The 16,224-nt window shown below is 37.7% G+C and overlaps 1 protein-coding gene across 4 annotated transcripts in view; it reads left to right on the forward strand.

Annotated features, from left to right (window-relative positions):
• LOC128983921 (TRAF3-interacting protein 1-like) overlaps positions 1–16,224 on the forward strand; it is a 60,769-nt gene that overhangs the window by 39,516 nt on the left and 5,029 nt on the right. For all 4 annotated transcript variants that reach the window (XM_054403192.1, XM_054403193.1, XM_054403195.1 and 1 more), the window contains exon 11: positions 13,543–13,745. In XM_054403192.1, the coding sequence (XP_054259167.1) occupies positions 13,543–13,745 (203 nt within the window). The remainder of the gene's footprint in view (positions 1–13,542; positions 13,746–16,224) is intronic.

Below are 16,224 nucleotides of genomic sequence, written 5' to 3' on the forward strand. Positions count from 1 at the left end.
TTTACTTTCTCTATAAAAAACATTAAATTTTTTTTCCCCATTTTGTCCCACAATTAGATAATAACCCGTAAATGTTATGAATAGGTCAGGTTTCCCAAACTTCCTGACTAATGCCATAGCGTCTTGATAATTCTGCATCATATTCCTGGGGCTACCAATAAAGGACGATGGCAAAACTACGATCCGACCTACTCTTAACTGTTCAGCCCTTATACGTAAAGCATCGGACAAACCAACATAAGTGTCTACACGTAATTTTGTTTGTTCTCTTCGAATGTATTTTAGTCTATCTCCTTCAATACGACAATAATAGTCTACAAAAAGCTGTTAAGTAAGTTTTCCAGCGCTTACTATAGGATTAAAGTTTCCAGCACAACCATTTCCCCTAACTGAAATTCTGTATAGAATATACTCTCGCATGGTAACAGTTTTCCGTATTTTTTTTTCACACGTTCCTTCAATAGGCAAATTTATATGCCAACCAGTTTCACCGCAGGGCCAAATTAAAGTATAACACATGGGGTCACAGTGCATACTATCATAATCGATTTTCTTTAAACCTCCTTCCTTTTCATACACTGTAATATGTCTATGTGAAGGTGGCGCACCATCCTCCGTCTCGAAAGCCGCAATTTCAGAGGCAGCTGGGTCATTGTAATGACGCTGATCTGCAAATGGCTCATGATAGAACCTCATAACAAAATTAAGAGGAACACGGTTCTCATTCTGTGCATGAAGTTTTTCCTCTTCTACTTTCTGGTGCATGGTTTTGTAAGATCGAACATAGGGGTTACATTTGTCTAACAAATTACTTAAATCATTTAGTGTATTTTTGTCTAAATTTAGGTTAGCATTGTGAGAAATCCTAATTTCATTAGATTTGGCGAAGTCAAGAATATATAACTGGCCATAAGAAGCACTTTGTGAATCCTTGGGATATAAAGGCAAAATTAAGTGGTGGACCATGCCATGGATTCTGAAGGTATAAGGACCATAACTCGGAGGTAGGTCTACATTAGCACCAAAAGAAACAAACGACAATGCATTATTTTACTGCCTTAAATTTTCTCGGAAGTTTTTGAATTTTTCATCATTTCCAGTATATAGTTTTTTTATCTCCTCAGGAATTTTATTGGGTGGTAACTTAATTTTCCCATCATAGCAACACAAGGAAAAGATCCCCGATGTATTTTTTTCCGCTTTAAAATACAATGCAGAGCAATGTCTACACACTTCCTGAAGGCTCCCTACAGAGAAAGCACGTACATTTGGGATCTCTTCAGAAACGGCACATCGTGAAGACGGCTTTAAGAATGGTTTTTCAACGACAGTCTTTCTAGTAACATCGTCATCCCTCTCACGCCTCCCCGTTAAAGTTGAATTGCTCGTAGGCCTACGCTTCTTTGCAGGAACTGTGACCTCAATCTGATCCCCTTTATAATGGGATTGGGAAGGTATAACATTTTTGTCAGTACACCCAAGACTGTGCATTGGTGTTACGCATGAAGAACTGTCACTTTTATGTTTAAGGACGCTATAGTGTCCATCATCTAAATTACCTGTGAAGAGTAGGTTGTGAATTATACTACCAGAACCAAATTCAATTATTGATTTAGTATGTTCAATGTGCACCTTAAATTTACACTCGTGAAATAATTCACCAGCACTATTAAGTTCAACATGCCCTGCTTTTTGTCCATTGGCGGACATCACAGTTTCGTAATCACTAACGTTCTTAATATAATGTCCATAAGAAGTGTCCCCAACTATGAAATATCTATATAAATTCCACTTTCTTATTACATCATCAACAATAACTGATCTTATTTCAGAGTGTCTATTTTCACTACCATGCAAACAGTAAGATATAGCACGAAATAAACAGTTTCCGTCACCAACAATAGGAATCATATCAAAAGTAGGAAAATTAGTCTTCAAAGAATTATTACTCACGGTAATTTGCCCTATCTTTGATGAAGTAGCGTTGTGTGACATCGGTACTACATTAGACTCATTTGGAATCTTGTCTAAAAAGGCACAGCTTGAAGTCGGCTTTAAGAATGGTTTTTCAACTAAAGTCTTTCTTGTAAAATTGACACCTCTCTCACGCCTTCCTGTTAAAGTCGAATTGCGCCTTCGCTTCTTTGCATGAACTGTGACCTCAATCTGATCAGCTTTACTATGGGATTGGGAAGGTACATTAGACTCATTTGGAATCTTGTCTGAAAAGGTACAGCTTGAAGACATCTTTAAGAATGGTTTTTCAACTAAAGTCTTTCTTGTAAAATTGACACCTCTCCCTTGCCTTCCTGTTAAAGTCGAATTGCGCCTACGCTTCTTTGCATGAACTGTGACCTCAATCTGATCAGCTTTACTATGGGATTGGGAAGGTACATTAGACTCATTTGTAATTTTGTCTGAAAAGGCACTGCTTGAAGACGTCTTCAAGAATGGTTTTTCAACTAAAGTCTTTCATGTGAAATTGACACCTCTCTCACGCCTCCCTGTTAAAGTCGAATTGCGCCTACGCTTCTTTGCAGGAACTGTGACCACAATCTGATCCCCTTTATTATGGTATTGGGAAGGTATAACATTTTTATCAGTACACCCAAGACTGTGCATTGGTGTTACGCAAGAAGAACTGTCACTTTTATGTTCAAGGACGCTGTAGTGCCCATCATATAAATTACTCATCGTAGATACAAATAAATTTGAGTAAACACACAAAAAGCAATAACTGGAAAAAAATAATAAAACAAACAATAATAATCGACTCATTTACGTAATTCGCAGTTTCATCATAAATGCCACAGATAAAATCGAAAACGTGTTAGTAAACAAAACGAAAATGCATTTAAAATGTAAACACCTTATCGGAATTAAATAAATATTCAATCATATGTTCGAAAGACAGATGTAAATATTTTTTTGAAGGAATCACAAATTTTGTCTAAGATAAGATATTGGAAAATGTTTTGAAACTAAAGTTCAGAGTCAGCTCAACTCAACATACCCTCCGCCCGAATAAAATTATAGCCCGATATTACACCGATAGCCCAAATAAAAGTAGATTATTTAGACAAAAACAAAACAAAAAACTAAACGAAACGAAAAAACGAAAGTTGATATCTATACTCAATTCTAATTACGTTATCCTATTTATTTTCATATAAGAACCTTCGGTAAAATTCCGGCATCATTTGTGTAATTAATTATGATTATTAAGATTGGCATAGTGCTGAATCACAAACAAACCAAATGGTTCCAAAATAGAATTACCTCAACAGTACCTGTTGATTTCGACGGGTTTAACCTTGTATTTTTTATTTTTTTTGTATTTTGTATATTGTATCTTAAACCGATGCTTGTTGTGAAATCTGGACATGCATAACTTCAATTTGAAAATTCAACCATGAACTGGACATGCATAACTTCAATTTGAAAATTCAACCATGAAAATTGGTCGAGTAGAAGAGCCAAACGAACTGAGAAATGAAAAACTAAATTTAACTACCAATAGAGCAAATTTATTTTACGTATAATCCGGGTTTGGACTGTAGCTACATATATTCCAATGCTTGATGGGACATCTGTGCGTACATACCCTCAATTTGAGACCTCAATCTTGAAAATCGGTCGGTTAGAAGAGCCTAACGAACTCGGAAAAGAGAAACAAAATTTAACTTCTATAAGAAATACATGGAGAGGAAATTTTTTTACGTATAAACCAAGTGGGGTTATAGATAAATATTTGCCGATGCTTGATGGAAAATCTGTGCGTGCATAACTTCAATTTGAGACCTCAATCATGAAAATTGGTCGGGTAGAAGAGCCAATCGAACTCGGCAAAGATAAACCAAATTTAACTCCCATAAGAATAACATGGGGAGCAAATTTCTTTTACGTATAAGCCGAGTAGGATTATAGATAACTATATTCCGATGCTTGATGGCAAATCTGTGCGTGCATACCTTCAATTTGAGACCTCAATCATGAAAATCGGTCGGGTAGAAGAGCCAATCAAACTCGGCAAAGATAAACCAAATTTAACTCCCATAAGAATAACATGGGGAGCAAATTTCTTTTACGTATAAGCCGAGTAGGATTATAGATAAATATATGCCGATGCTTGATGGCAAATCTGAGCGTGCATACCTTCAATTTGAGACCTCAATCATGAAAATCGGTCGGGTAGAAGAGCCAAACGAACTCGGAAAAGAAAAACCAAATTTTTTTAATATATAAGATTATTTCATTTATTTAATTCCATTTGACAACATACACTCCATCTCCCTTATTAGTTGATTATCAGACTTTTAATCCTATAATTGATCGTTTCTATATTTAATTTAAGGATTTTTTCAGCCGGCACGACCCGGGCGAAACGATCAGAAACTGTACAACATAACCACCCTGTCTTGCGCGTCAGTCCTGTGCTGCATTGTGCGAATGAGTTTCATAGTTTTTTTTCAGCTCTTGTTAAAATGTGTATATGTGTAGGTAGAAAATAGGTCTTTAATACGCCCTGGAATTCCTTAAAAAATACCCGGGAAAACACCGGGAATTTAAGCATCTGTTTTGAGTGGCCACCCTGTTGAAAGAACATCAACAAATTGAGTTCCAAAAGTGTTTTGAAGACTTGTATCAACGTTAGGGCAAGTGTGTGGTTGCAGAAGGAGAGTATTTTGAAGGAAAATTGGATTGTATTTATTCAATAAATTTATAAAAAATCATTCCGGGAACTTTTTTGACTGTTATTTGTATATATTGAACACCTTTTCCTTACTATTCAAACAGTAAATTTACGAGCTGTGCCTTATTTTAAGACCCAAATAGAGAAATATGGTACTTTTTTAATTACCTACTAACTTTCTGTCATCACGCAGAATACTTTACAATAATCTTTTTAAATCTTCCTGTTAGAGATTTTGAGTTTATGTTATTTAAAGGGCTACTAATTAGTGATGGGAATGTCCACAATAATCCTTCATACACAGTGCTCTACTAAATCCTCATTATGCAATCACTGTACAGTAGAACTCCAATTATCCGAACTCCTATTAACCGAATCGCTTATTTCAACAATTTAAAAAACGTAAAGCTACAGTAAATAAGTTTCGCAAAATATCAAATATTTGATATTGAAGACGGCAGACGTCCTTGAGCGCTACTGTTCGTCCCTCCGTGAAGCTACTATATGGCCTACAATGGTTCTTCCTCCCGTGAAGCTACTAGTACGTTGTAAGGAATTTTTCCCTTTTGAAGGATAAAAGTCCCTTTCACACTCCTACAAAGTATTTCTAGCTTTTTCCTAGAGGGTTTTTATCCCGGGTTAGTGACAACTCAGTGACTGCTACAAACTGATCTGATTTATTGTGCACTATTTACAATATTTACAAAAATTTCTTCTAAACATAATAGGCCTTGTATTACAAAGACAACTATCAATTTAGCGTCCAGTGTTCAACGTCGTACTGTCCCTTGTGATCCTCTGGAATGCCTTCCCAACGGCGTACTTCCCAGAGAGCAACCTATCGTTGCTGTCACCTCTCGTCGGCTGTCTGGCTCCAACTGCCCAGCCTTCTAACAGTGATGTCGATTCGTTGAAGTGTGCGGCGCTGTCTCCTGCTGACACCTCTCGTCGGCTGTCTAGCTCCAGCTGCCCAACCTTCTAATAGTGGTATAGACTTGTAGCAAAGCCGCGCTGTCTCCTGCTGACCGTTCTCGTCGGCTGTCTGGCTGCAACTGCCCAGCCTAAAACAGAATCTCCTATATATACCATCCACTATTGCACGGAGTGGAAGGGGAAGATTCAAAGGATGGCTGGGGGCTCAACACGCCCGTCCAACCAGTGCGGGCTCAACACGCCCGTGCACTAAAGTACTGGGGGTCAACACGCCCATCCCGTACCGGAGAGAGGGAAAAGTACTGGGGGCTCAACACGCCCGTCCTGTATCGGAGGGAGAGGTAAAGAAGGAGTGCTGGGGGCTCAACACGCCCATGCACTAGGGGAAAGGGAATAGTACTGGGGGCTCAACACGCCCATCCCGTACCGGAGAGAGGGAAAAGTACTGGGGGCTCAGCACGCCCGTCCTGTACCGGAGAAAGGAAAAAGTACTGGGGGCTCAACACGCCCGTCCTGTACTGGAGGGAAAGGAAAAAGTAGTGGGGGCTCAACACGCCCATCCAGCACCCAGGGAAGGGTTACTGGGGGCTCAACACGCCCATCCGGTGGGGTCGTACCCAACTGACTCTCCTGCCTAAGTGCCCTCCCTTATATGCACGAATTTTACCCCCAAAGGGAGGGGGAAAGTACTCAGTACCGGGCCCTGGCACTGAGCTCCTTCCCCAGCACATTGTCCTGAGAGGATTTACCTGAGTGAAAAGTACTGGGGAAAAGTACTGAGGGAAAAGTGCTGAGAGAAAAGTGCTGAGGGAAAACGGCACAATTCTATGTGTATCTATATCACTTTATTACACTCCCCCTTTCCTTTAATAACGACAAAAAAAAATTACAACTCAAAAGAAAACTGCTCTTAACTGAGCGTTTTTTTTTCCTCTTTTATGAATATACTTAATTTATTTCCAAACGTATATTTTCCTACCAAACTTTCGATTTTATTTTTTTCCATGAAAAACACCTTTCTCATTTATTGGGCCTTAGTGGCTAACAGGTAAAATGGCACTTAACATATTCATATAACACCTTTTATTTTCAATATCAGTAAAAACAAAAATAAAATCTTATTCAAAAACAAAACAGAAATTTTCTCTTATTAACAAAACGATTTCTTTTGTTTAACAAACACAACAAAACAAGACTTCCTTTTTCTACTTGCTCTTTAATAACAATTCTACACTTGTGTCTTTTTTTTAGTTTTCTACCAAGAAAACCTATTTTCCTTAATATTCCTAGCTTTACTTAGTAACATCTTCAGACTTCCAATATTTTACTCCAGCAGTCCTGTCTCTGAATTTTCTTTGTTTCTTCCGTTGCAATCTGGTTCTCTTCCTGTTTATTGATGTTGACTTAATTTTGTTCAGAGGTATCCTTACTGTTATAGGGCTTCTGTTAGTCGGGGTGTTTCCCGAAAGGGTTACGACTCGTTCAGTAGTTGAATGGTTTTCTTCCTCTGGGTTTTCGCCACTGAATGTTCGTCTACTTCTACGTAGTTTACCCAATGCGTTGAGTCCGAAGGGGGAAGGGTCGTATCTATGGTTCTTCCAGGGGTTGGTGGGTATTCGTCTTCCACTGTGTCAGTGCCTTCCAAAATGTCCAAAACTTTCCAGTCATCCATTTCGGCATTGCTAGCTCCTTTGTCTTCAAATACCTCATCGACTAATGCGTCTAGTTCTTTTTGTAAATCTTTATTTTTACAACTGCCTTCGCCCTCCCCCGATGCTACCTCTAGAGGGTGCCCTGGTTGCTTCTCGATGGGAGTGGGTCCAGTCTCTAATTTTGTAGATGTAGACAAAACTGTGGTATCAGACGAACTGTCCGATGTCGATGAGCTGGCGGAACTTGCACTCGAGGATGATGACGATCTGTAACGCTTTTGGGGGTTTCTTTTTGCCGTCTTCCGCTCGTCCTCTCTTCTTGTGATCCTTTCTTCTGTATCTCTCATCTATCCAGTCAGTTCAGTGAACATAGGGGAGGTGCGCCTCTCAATGTTCCTCCGGCCTTTCTTTACTGGTGGGAGACTAACACCGGGTATTTGTGGTGGTGGCTTCTGGTGGGAAACAATTTCATTAGTTTTTAGTTCTTCTTCCATGATCCGTCTCAACCACTGTATGTCTCTTTGAGTAAACCCTAAGGTTCGGTCGGCGGCGTATGCTTCCGCTGTAAAACAGAGAAATACCCCGCAGTCCAGATTGTTGAATTGGCGTGGCCCCAGATTCTCTTTAATCTTCCATTTTCTAGTAGTTAACACTTTCTTGTGTTTGTTGACTGCTACATAACGCAGGAAGTCCAACAGCTTATTTGCAGCTCCCGTATGATTGCCATGTAGGCTGTCGTACACCAGGATTTCTTTGGTTCGGAAATCTATTATACATAGAACCCAATGTCGTATTTCGTGAATAAAATAGGGGATGAGTACCATGTCGAAAGAAAAAACATCTTCATTCTTCACCCAACGTAATGTTTCTGCTGGGGAACTTTTTAGCAGCTTCTCCATGAAATGCGTGTTGAGGGGAAGTATAGAAGGCCATGCCTTTTTATTTCCTCTTTTTTGTAGTAGGCTTAAGTAGGTACTTATGACCCTATCGCTCGTCCGTCTTCCTTCTTCTAAGTCTGTTAACTCATTCTCTGGGAGCACCGACATTTTACCTGACCTTCCTATGCCCTGTCTGTCAGTAGAATGACTCCCTACCTGTTGGTTGTTTAGGTATCTCACTGATGACTCATACTGACTCACCCCTTTATGTTGGGGTTGACACGCTGACTCATTCCATCAAGGTAATTATAATTTGTCCCTTGGAAATTCCCATACCCTCAACCTGGAAAACCCCAATCTTGCACTTACATTTGTTTACTAACAGTTCCTTTTTAACACCTCTTTATTACTTTTACTAGAATTCCTTTACTGGTTTATTTTAAGGTCTTTTACATGAACTTTTGCCGGCCTTCCATCCTTTATTATTTCGACTACCACTGGTGACTACACTTTACTTATGGAATGAGGACCTGAGTATTTTGGTTGTAATTTTGCATTTATGTTCTTTGCTTGCATCAGATAAATGTCGTTCCCTACAATAAACCGAATCCCCTACTTTAGGGCTGTAAGGTTGTCTTTGTAAATTATAATAATGCCTCTGATTTCTGTGAGACTTCTCAATATGTTTTTTTACAAACCAATAAACATCTCTCAGTTCATTTTCTTTCTCCTCGGGTCTAGATTCGTCACCATAGTCTGGAGGAAAATTCAGCAATTGGGGGGTTCTTAATTCTCGGCCGAAGGTATGGGTGGAGGTATTGTACGCGAACATAAATTCGGGCAATAGTACGTCCCATTTCTTTTGGGTCCCCTATAAATACTGTGCTACCATAGTTTCTATTACCTTATTTGTTCTCTCTACTGGATTTGCTTGGGGAGTATACGGAGCGGTAAAATTATGTCTAATACCATATTCTGTACATACTTGCTCCAAGAGCTTACTGGTGTACTGAGAGCCATTGTCAGACAAAAGAATTTGCGGAGTACCAAACCTTAATATTACCCTTTCTTTTAATACCTGCGCTATGGATTTTGCAGTTGCTGCCCTGATGGCCGCACATTCCACCCACTTAGTGATTGTATCTTGAAACATGAGAAGATATTTATTACCTTTTGTTGATCTAGGAAAGGGACCCACTAAATCTGTACTCACACAGTACCAGGGATGTTGTGAATTCCTAAACTGCATTTCCCCTAAAATCTTTTTTTTAGGGTACTTAAACTCTTGACACGAGGAGCAATTCCTAACGTACCATGCAATTTCTCTGAACATACCTGGCCAATAATAATTGCGGCCGATTCTATCAAATGTTTTTGCTATGCCTAAATGTCCGGCTGTAGGATCATCATGGTTTTGCTTTAAGACGTCAGCTCGGTTTTCCTTTGTGACACACAGTTTCCACGGGGAAGTAGAGGGTTTTTCTCCCGGTCCTACATTATTCCAAATATGTTTAAAGAGTCTACCACCTACAATTTTAAAGCGGGAATATTTGTCTGGCCACCTGGAAACTTTCTGCATCATGTTGTCATACCAATCCTTTCTGCAGTTGTTTGATATGTCTAACACTTCAGTGGCAGTTTGTACCTCATTTTCACTTTTTCTAGTGGGTTCGGGTAGGTTCCTGGACAAAGCATCCGCTACTTTATTCATGCTTCCTTTACGATATTCAACTTGGAAATCGTACTGTTGGAATTCTAGCACCCAACGAGCTATTCTACCTGAGGGAGTTTTCATTGAGTGTAGCCATTTGAGGGCCTGATGGTCAGTAATCACTACTATATGATAGCCTTCGATGGGTCTATACTTCCTAAGAGCGTACAACACGGCGAGGCACTCTTTTTCTGTGGTGAGAAAATGAGATGGATGAAGATGATATGTCACTTGAAGAACTAGGAAACATTCTTATACGAATTCCGGGATGTTCAGAAGTGAGTACTGAAGAGGTTGGAGAGTGGGTCATGAGTGATTCGTCAGATCCTGGGTATCAAATCCTAAGTGATGAAGAGATCATTGAAAGTGTTTCCGAAGACATTGTTGAGGAGGAAGAAGAAGTCAACATGGTTGAAAGTTGAAAGTGATATTGGACCGTCAGCTTCAGAAGCATTTAATTGTCTTGAAACTGCTTTAAGATGGATGGTGCGGCAACCTGAGTGTGATCACCTACAACTACTAACGGTTAAACGGATGCGCAATCTGGCTGCAAAAAAACGTCTGAAAACAGCCAAGCAGCTCACGTTGGTGTAAATGTTCAACAAGTAAGATAGTACTGTACTGTAAATTTAGCAAGTGTGTATTTTTGGACTTTGATGGACCACTATTATCTTAATAACATGTATAGAACACTCGTACATGCATTGTTAACTGTAAAAATGTTGTGATTTCATTTATTATTAATTAAAAGTTCATTTATTACAGAAAATGGGGATTTTTCTTTAAAATTCCCGGAATTCCGGTAAAACTCCGATTATCCGAATGGGGTCTGGTCCGAATTGATTCGGATAGTTGGAGTTCTACTGTACTAGCTGTTGTACCGGGAAGAGGACATGAAATAGAAACATATTGATCTTTACATTTGTTGAATAAAATAGTTACACATCTGCCAACGCTTTTAGAAACAACAAAATTCGTCAAACTTTATGGCCTTTATAGAAACATTAGAATAAATAATCTATGATCAAGTTTTAGGTTAAATAAACCTACCACATAGTTATAATATACAGGGTGATTGATATAAGTGTGCCAGCCGTTTTATTCGAAAACTATAAGAGATTTCAAAAAAAGTTAAATGGAAAGTGCCTTGGATTTTTTATTTAAAAAATTGTAGTCAAGTTGAAAAAAATATTTTAGCCGCCATTTCTCCAATATGGCCGCCAACTTTGATATTTCTTATAGAACACCCTGTATTTTATGATGTATTCCGGTAGAAAATGTAATTTTAAGACGATTTTATTCTTGTAATTTTTTTCATAAACCTAACAGTTTCAAAGATAATAATGGTTTAAGTTGTGAAATTTCGTATAGTTTTCTAATAAAACAGCCGGCATGCTTGCTTAGACCTTTATCGAAACTCTTTCTCATGCCGAAATTTCAAAACTTTAAACATTACTATCTTTGAAACGGTTAGGTTTATGAAAAAAATTACAAGAATAAAATTGTCTTAAAATTACATTTTCTACCGGAAAACATCATAAAATACAGGGTGTCCCGTAAGAAAAATCAAAGTTGGCGGCCATATTAGAAAAATGGCGGCTAAAATATTTTTTTCACCTTGACTACAATTTTTTAAATAAAAAATCCAAGGCACTTTCCATTTAACTTTTTTTGATATCTCTTATAGTTTTCGAATAAAACGGCTGGCACACCTATATCAATCACCCTGTATTTAATTTCTTTGGATCAGCTGACTGAAATATTGTGAAATAAACAATTTGGCAGTTCTTGTTTAGATTGAAATGTCAAAGCAAAATGTACCGGAAAACATTTTGAGTGTTCTCATTGCAGCCATGGAGACAATCAATATTTACTTTTAAAATCCTCACCTCAGAACTTTTAAAGTCAAAGGGGCAAAGCCCATAGTCATTATTGATGTGTGAATAGTCCTATTACCATTCTTGGTTTGGTAGCTATAATTTTGTAAAATTTAAGCCCAGTCTGTCTTGTAGTTTTTACGATATTGAGTAACACATACAGACAAACATAATTAGATTTTTATATTAGACGTTCCATTCCCATGTTAAATTTGTAGACAGATTTTTGATCAAAACTGTCGTAGTTGATGTGAGCCACCGACAGATTGAGCTGATATAAAATACTAAATTCTGTCTAATAGGCAAACTTGTTTACCAAGTCAAACTAAGGGAATGGCTTATGGTGAGCTATAGCAACTGTTATGACCCATCAACCTGGTCAGAAACAAAAAATAAGGTTTAAAATAGAATTTTAGACACTAGTACATTCTGTGACTGGCTCACACAACTACGTTCTTTTTTAGAAAAAAATTGCTACAGCTGGTCCATATAGATGGGATGTCATAATATTATAGAAGATAGAAGTTAAGATTTGTACAGTAGAGTCCCGCAAACTCGGCGTAATGTGGACTGGAAGGGTGCCGAGTTTGTGAAATGCCGGGTTATCGGGAACTAGAGTTAAAAATAAGAGCAATACATTTTTAAGCTTTTTAACCGCCTTTTTCATTTAGATTTATATTACAAGTCAGTATTAAGTCATCAGATATAGTATAACAAATCGTTAGTACGAGTTGCAAATGATTATACTTGAGCTGGCTTGTGTCCATGTTTAACTCGGACTCAAAAAATCACTAATTTCCTGAGCCAGGTGATGGCCGAGTTATCCAGACTGCCGGGTTATCCAGTGCCGAGTTTGCGGGACTCTACTGTACCGGAAACTTAAGTTAGCTATAAACTTATGTTGAGCTTTACATGGTTACAACATTGTTGAATCATTCACCAGGCTCCACTTGTGTTGTGGGCCCTAGGCTCTTCGTTTGGGGTATGGAATACTCCTGTCCCAAGAATTTATATGTCTGGGCGCCAGGAAAATTAGAAAAATTGGTGTAAAATGGTGATTTGGTTAATTTGCGCCAAGGATTCCTTTATTGTCCGGCTTAAAAGTATTAACCCTTTCAGTGCTATGCAAGGATATATCGTTGTGCGTCTTTTTCCCGAAAAGTCTATATATTGTTATTCGAGTTTCATCTGAAAAGCGCTAAGTGATAATATATCGTGCTGGCAGGAATTTTGATTGTGTTTGTTTAAATAGGCATATTGGTTGACTTGATTGTTGTTTTGAAACAGCGATGGTTTCTTTCAATTCCTCATACGATCGAGGCCCGATATATCATTCCTTAGCACTTTTGAGACGAAAAATTTAATTTTTACCAACTTTTTTCTTACACACTAGACTTGGCCCCCGTGGCAAGCCTAGCACTTTTCAGACGAAATAAGTCTAGCATTTTTTGGAAAATTACAAAAAAAATATTCTAGCACCGAAAACATTAATGTATTTTCAAATGTAAGAAACTAGAAACTCCTTTCCATTTGCTCCATCCACTAGTTAGAGATACTTCTATTGCAAGCCAACCTGCTGCTGTTTTCCCAATGCCACCATCATTACATGGACACTAGCTCTGTGCATTCACAATCAGTATCAACTATGCACCTGCAATGTACTAAATACAATAATCAAATGTGATCAGTGGCAATATTTTGTAACTGTGGTGACGTTCTACCCGGTCCTGCATTCATCATAGTTTAGTATAGGTGTCAAGACTAATTGATCTTGCTATAACTGTTTTTGCTTTGCCAGAGCTGGAGCAGTGCTCGCCAAGAGACTGTGGCTCGTGAGGTGGACAAACTTCGCTCGGCCATCCAAGCCTTGACACGAGCTGTCAACCCTCTGGGCAAGCTGATAGACTTCCTGCAAGAGGATGTGGACTCAATGCAGACAGAGTTGGAGACATGGGTGACAACAAACCAACAACTGGCCCAACAGCTGCAGGCAGAACAGAGGTAAACTTACTTATGGTCTATGTATCAATTAATGAATATAAGTTTTAGTTTAGAGAGGCCTGTATCCTGGCTTGTAACATACGAACAACTGCTTGATGAAGGTTAACTCTTTCAGAGCTATGGAACAATATATCATTCCTCATCTTTTTCCAAGAATGGACAGAGTTGGACTTCTTAAACAACTGTAAGGAAAATGTTGTGTTGGTCAAAAGACTTATTTTAGGAAAGGCCCTATTTTAATTATGGCCTTTAGAGAAAAGCCAACCAACCAAAAGCAGTTTCTCCTTAATTCAAGTTATCCAAGTAAGCCAAGCCAAATTTGCTACTTAATTAGAAGTGGCAAAGTTTTGATCAGAAATAAAAGTAAAATTCCAATATAATGGAGGAAGGGGGGAATTTCCTCCAGCATTTGATTTTACTGATGCTCTATGTATACATGGACAAGAAAAAAATTATGAATCATGCAAAAAAAAAAAAAATTTTTAATGTTGTTGGAGGCATGATTCTAAATTATTACATTTTGTATTAGTTGAACTACAACCCAAGGAAAACTGGAAAGAGGTGACATCATGTGAGATATTAAAGAGGCTAGCAAATGTGTTCTAGATGCAGTGCTGGTTTAACCCATACGCGAACTAGGCGGTCGCATATCGAAAAAGTGGCGCCAACGAGACATAATTTTTTTTAACAAAACAAAACAACGATTAATTAAATCTGTTATGTAAGAAAAACTTTTTTAATCTCACTAGGTTGGGATTTGCTTTCTAAACGTGATCGAAAATGGTATTTGTAAACAACATTTCTAAACATATCAGTGACAGCTAGAAAAAATAGTCTTGATCCCAACAGCTGTTCGTTATTTCATAGAATGATTATGTGATAAAAATTGGACGAAAACTTGACAAAAATCTCACAAAACTGCATTTTTGAACGTATGTAATTTTATTTACAAAGTAGTGAGGTTATATTTTAATGGCTAAAGACACTCTCACCAATCCAGTGAACACATTAAAATTACTTGGATCTTGATAGGTTCTCTCGTTTTCCTGGAGAAGATAGCGTAAAATGCCATCTTGAGTGTTACAGACATACAGAAAGACAGACAGACATACAGACAGACAAACAGAAATAGGGATAAGACTCGTTTCTGCTTATTTAATGTATACAGTAGAACCTCTTTAATCCGAACTAATTGGGACCGGGGGTAGTTCGGACTATTGAATATTTCGGATTACAGAACATATTGTTGTTTTTACATAACAATAGCTAGGGAAAAGTGAAAAATGCTTTATAAAGTAAAATACAGTGTTTATTTAATACAGTAGTAAACATAGGGAATAAACAGTACTGTACATAACAATTGAAATAATTACGGTGTGTATATCTATAAATACAGTATCTAATAAAAAACTACTGTTCTGTGTATAGACTACAGCAATGAGGCGTTCGGATTAGTGGACGTTCGGATTACAGGGGTTCGGATTAAAGAGGTTCTACTGTAAAACGTAAAAATAACCTAAAATATATGATTCTGAGAAATGTACAGACAAAACTCTAATTTTATTTAGGTTATATAGAATATAGATAAATTATTAACTTTGGGTTTTGTTAAAGTGTAGCCTATATGATGAGTAAAAGAGTAAAAATGTAAAATTTGTGTGATTAATAAACAGTAGTTGAAAAAAGTCTTTTATTGCAAGTATTCTTCGAACTTAAACTTATAAAAAAGTTCTTCCCAAAATTTTTGGGAAAAAATTTCACAAATAGGGTTAAGTTCTGTTCATGGCAGGTGGGGGGGGGGGGGGAATTTTACGTGGCGCTGATTCGGGTGTTCGCTTAACTTTGAAAAATTTTTAGAACCGGTCCTGTGATGATGTTTTTGGTGGTGGAGATGGTCCCCAAAATAGAGGAGTTGGTCCCCAACATGGATTTGGCCTTGGAAAGCTACCAGAAAACAAGAGAATCATTGAAAAGCCTGCTCTGGGACTAATAATCCACAATGGTATTAAGTTAGCAAATAGCTAACTGGATTGAATTGGTTGTAGTCGTGTCAAAGAATTTTATCAGTTAGATAGTAGAATGTTACCAGGAGCAAAAGATAAATATAGTATAAGTCAAAATGTTTACATGCAAAGAATGTTACTATTATGTAATCTCAATAATATATGAACTATTCTCCTGCTACAAATGGGACAACCCATTTGGACAAAATAGGATTTTCCTAATTTTGTACATTGCGACCAAAGTGGTGTATTTCTGCTGGTGCTTCGGGCACTCATTCGGTTTGTGTTTGTAGTATTCATCAAAATGTTAAACTACTTCTTGATGCTATCAAGATTGAAGAAATACGACTTAAAAAAGTTAATGTTTTGTGATCCTGAAAATTCAGACTGCCTGCTTAGACATTGTGATGAATGCTCATCAAATGATGCAATAATAGAATTTTGTTTAAACAAACTATAGGATGATAATGATGAAA

The sequence above is a fragment of the Macrosteles quadrilineatus genome, unplaced genomic scaffold (assembly GCF_028750875.1).
Source record: "Macrosteles quadrilineatus isolate MER2022 unplaced genomic scaffold, UCM_ALF_1.0 Scaffold_2__2_contigs__length_208266976, whole genome shotgun sequence".
Lineage (NCBI taxonomy): Eukaryota > Metazoa > Arthropoda > Insecta > Hemiptera > Cicadellidae > Macrosteles > Macrosteles quadrilineatus.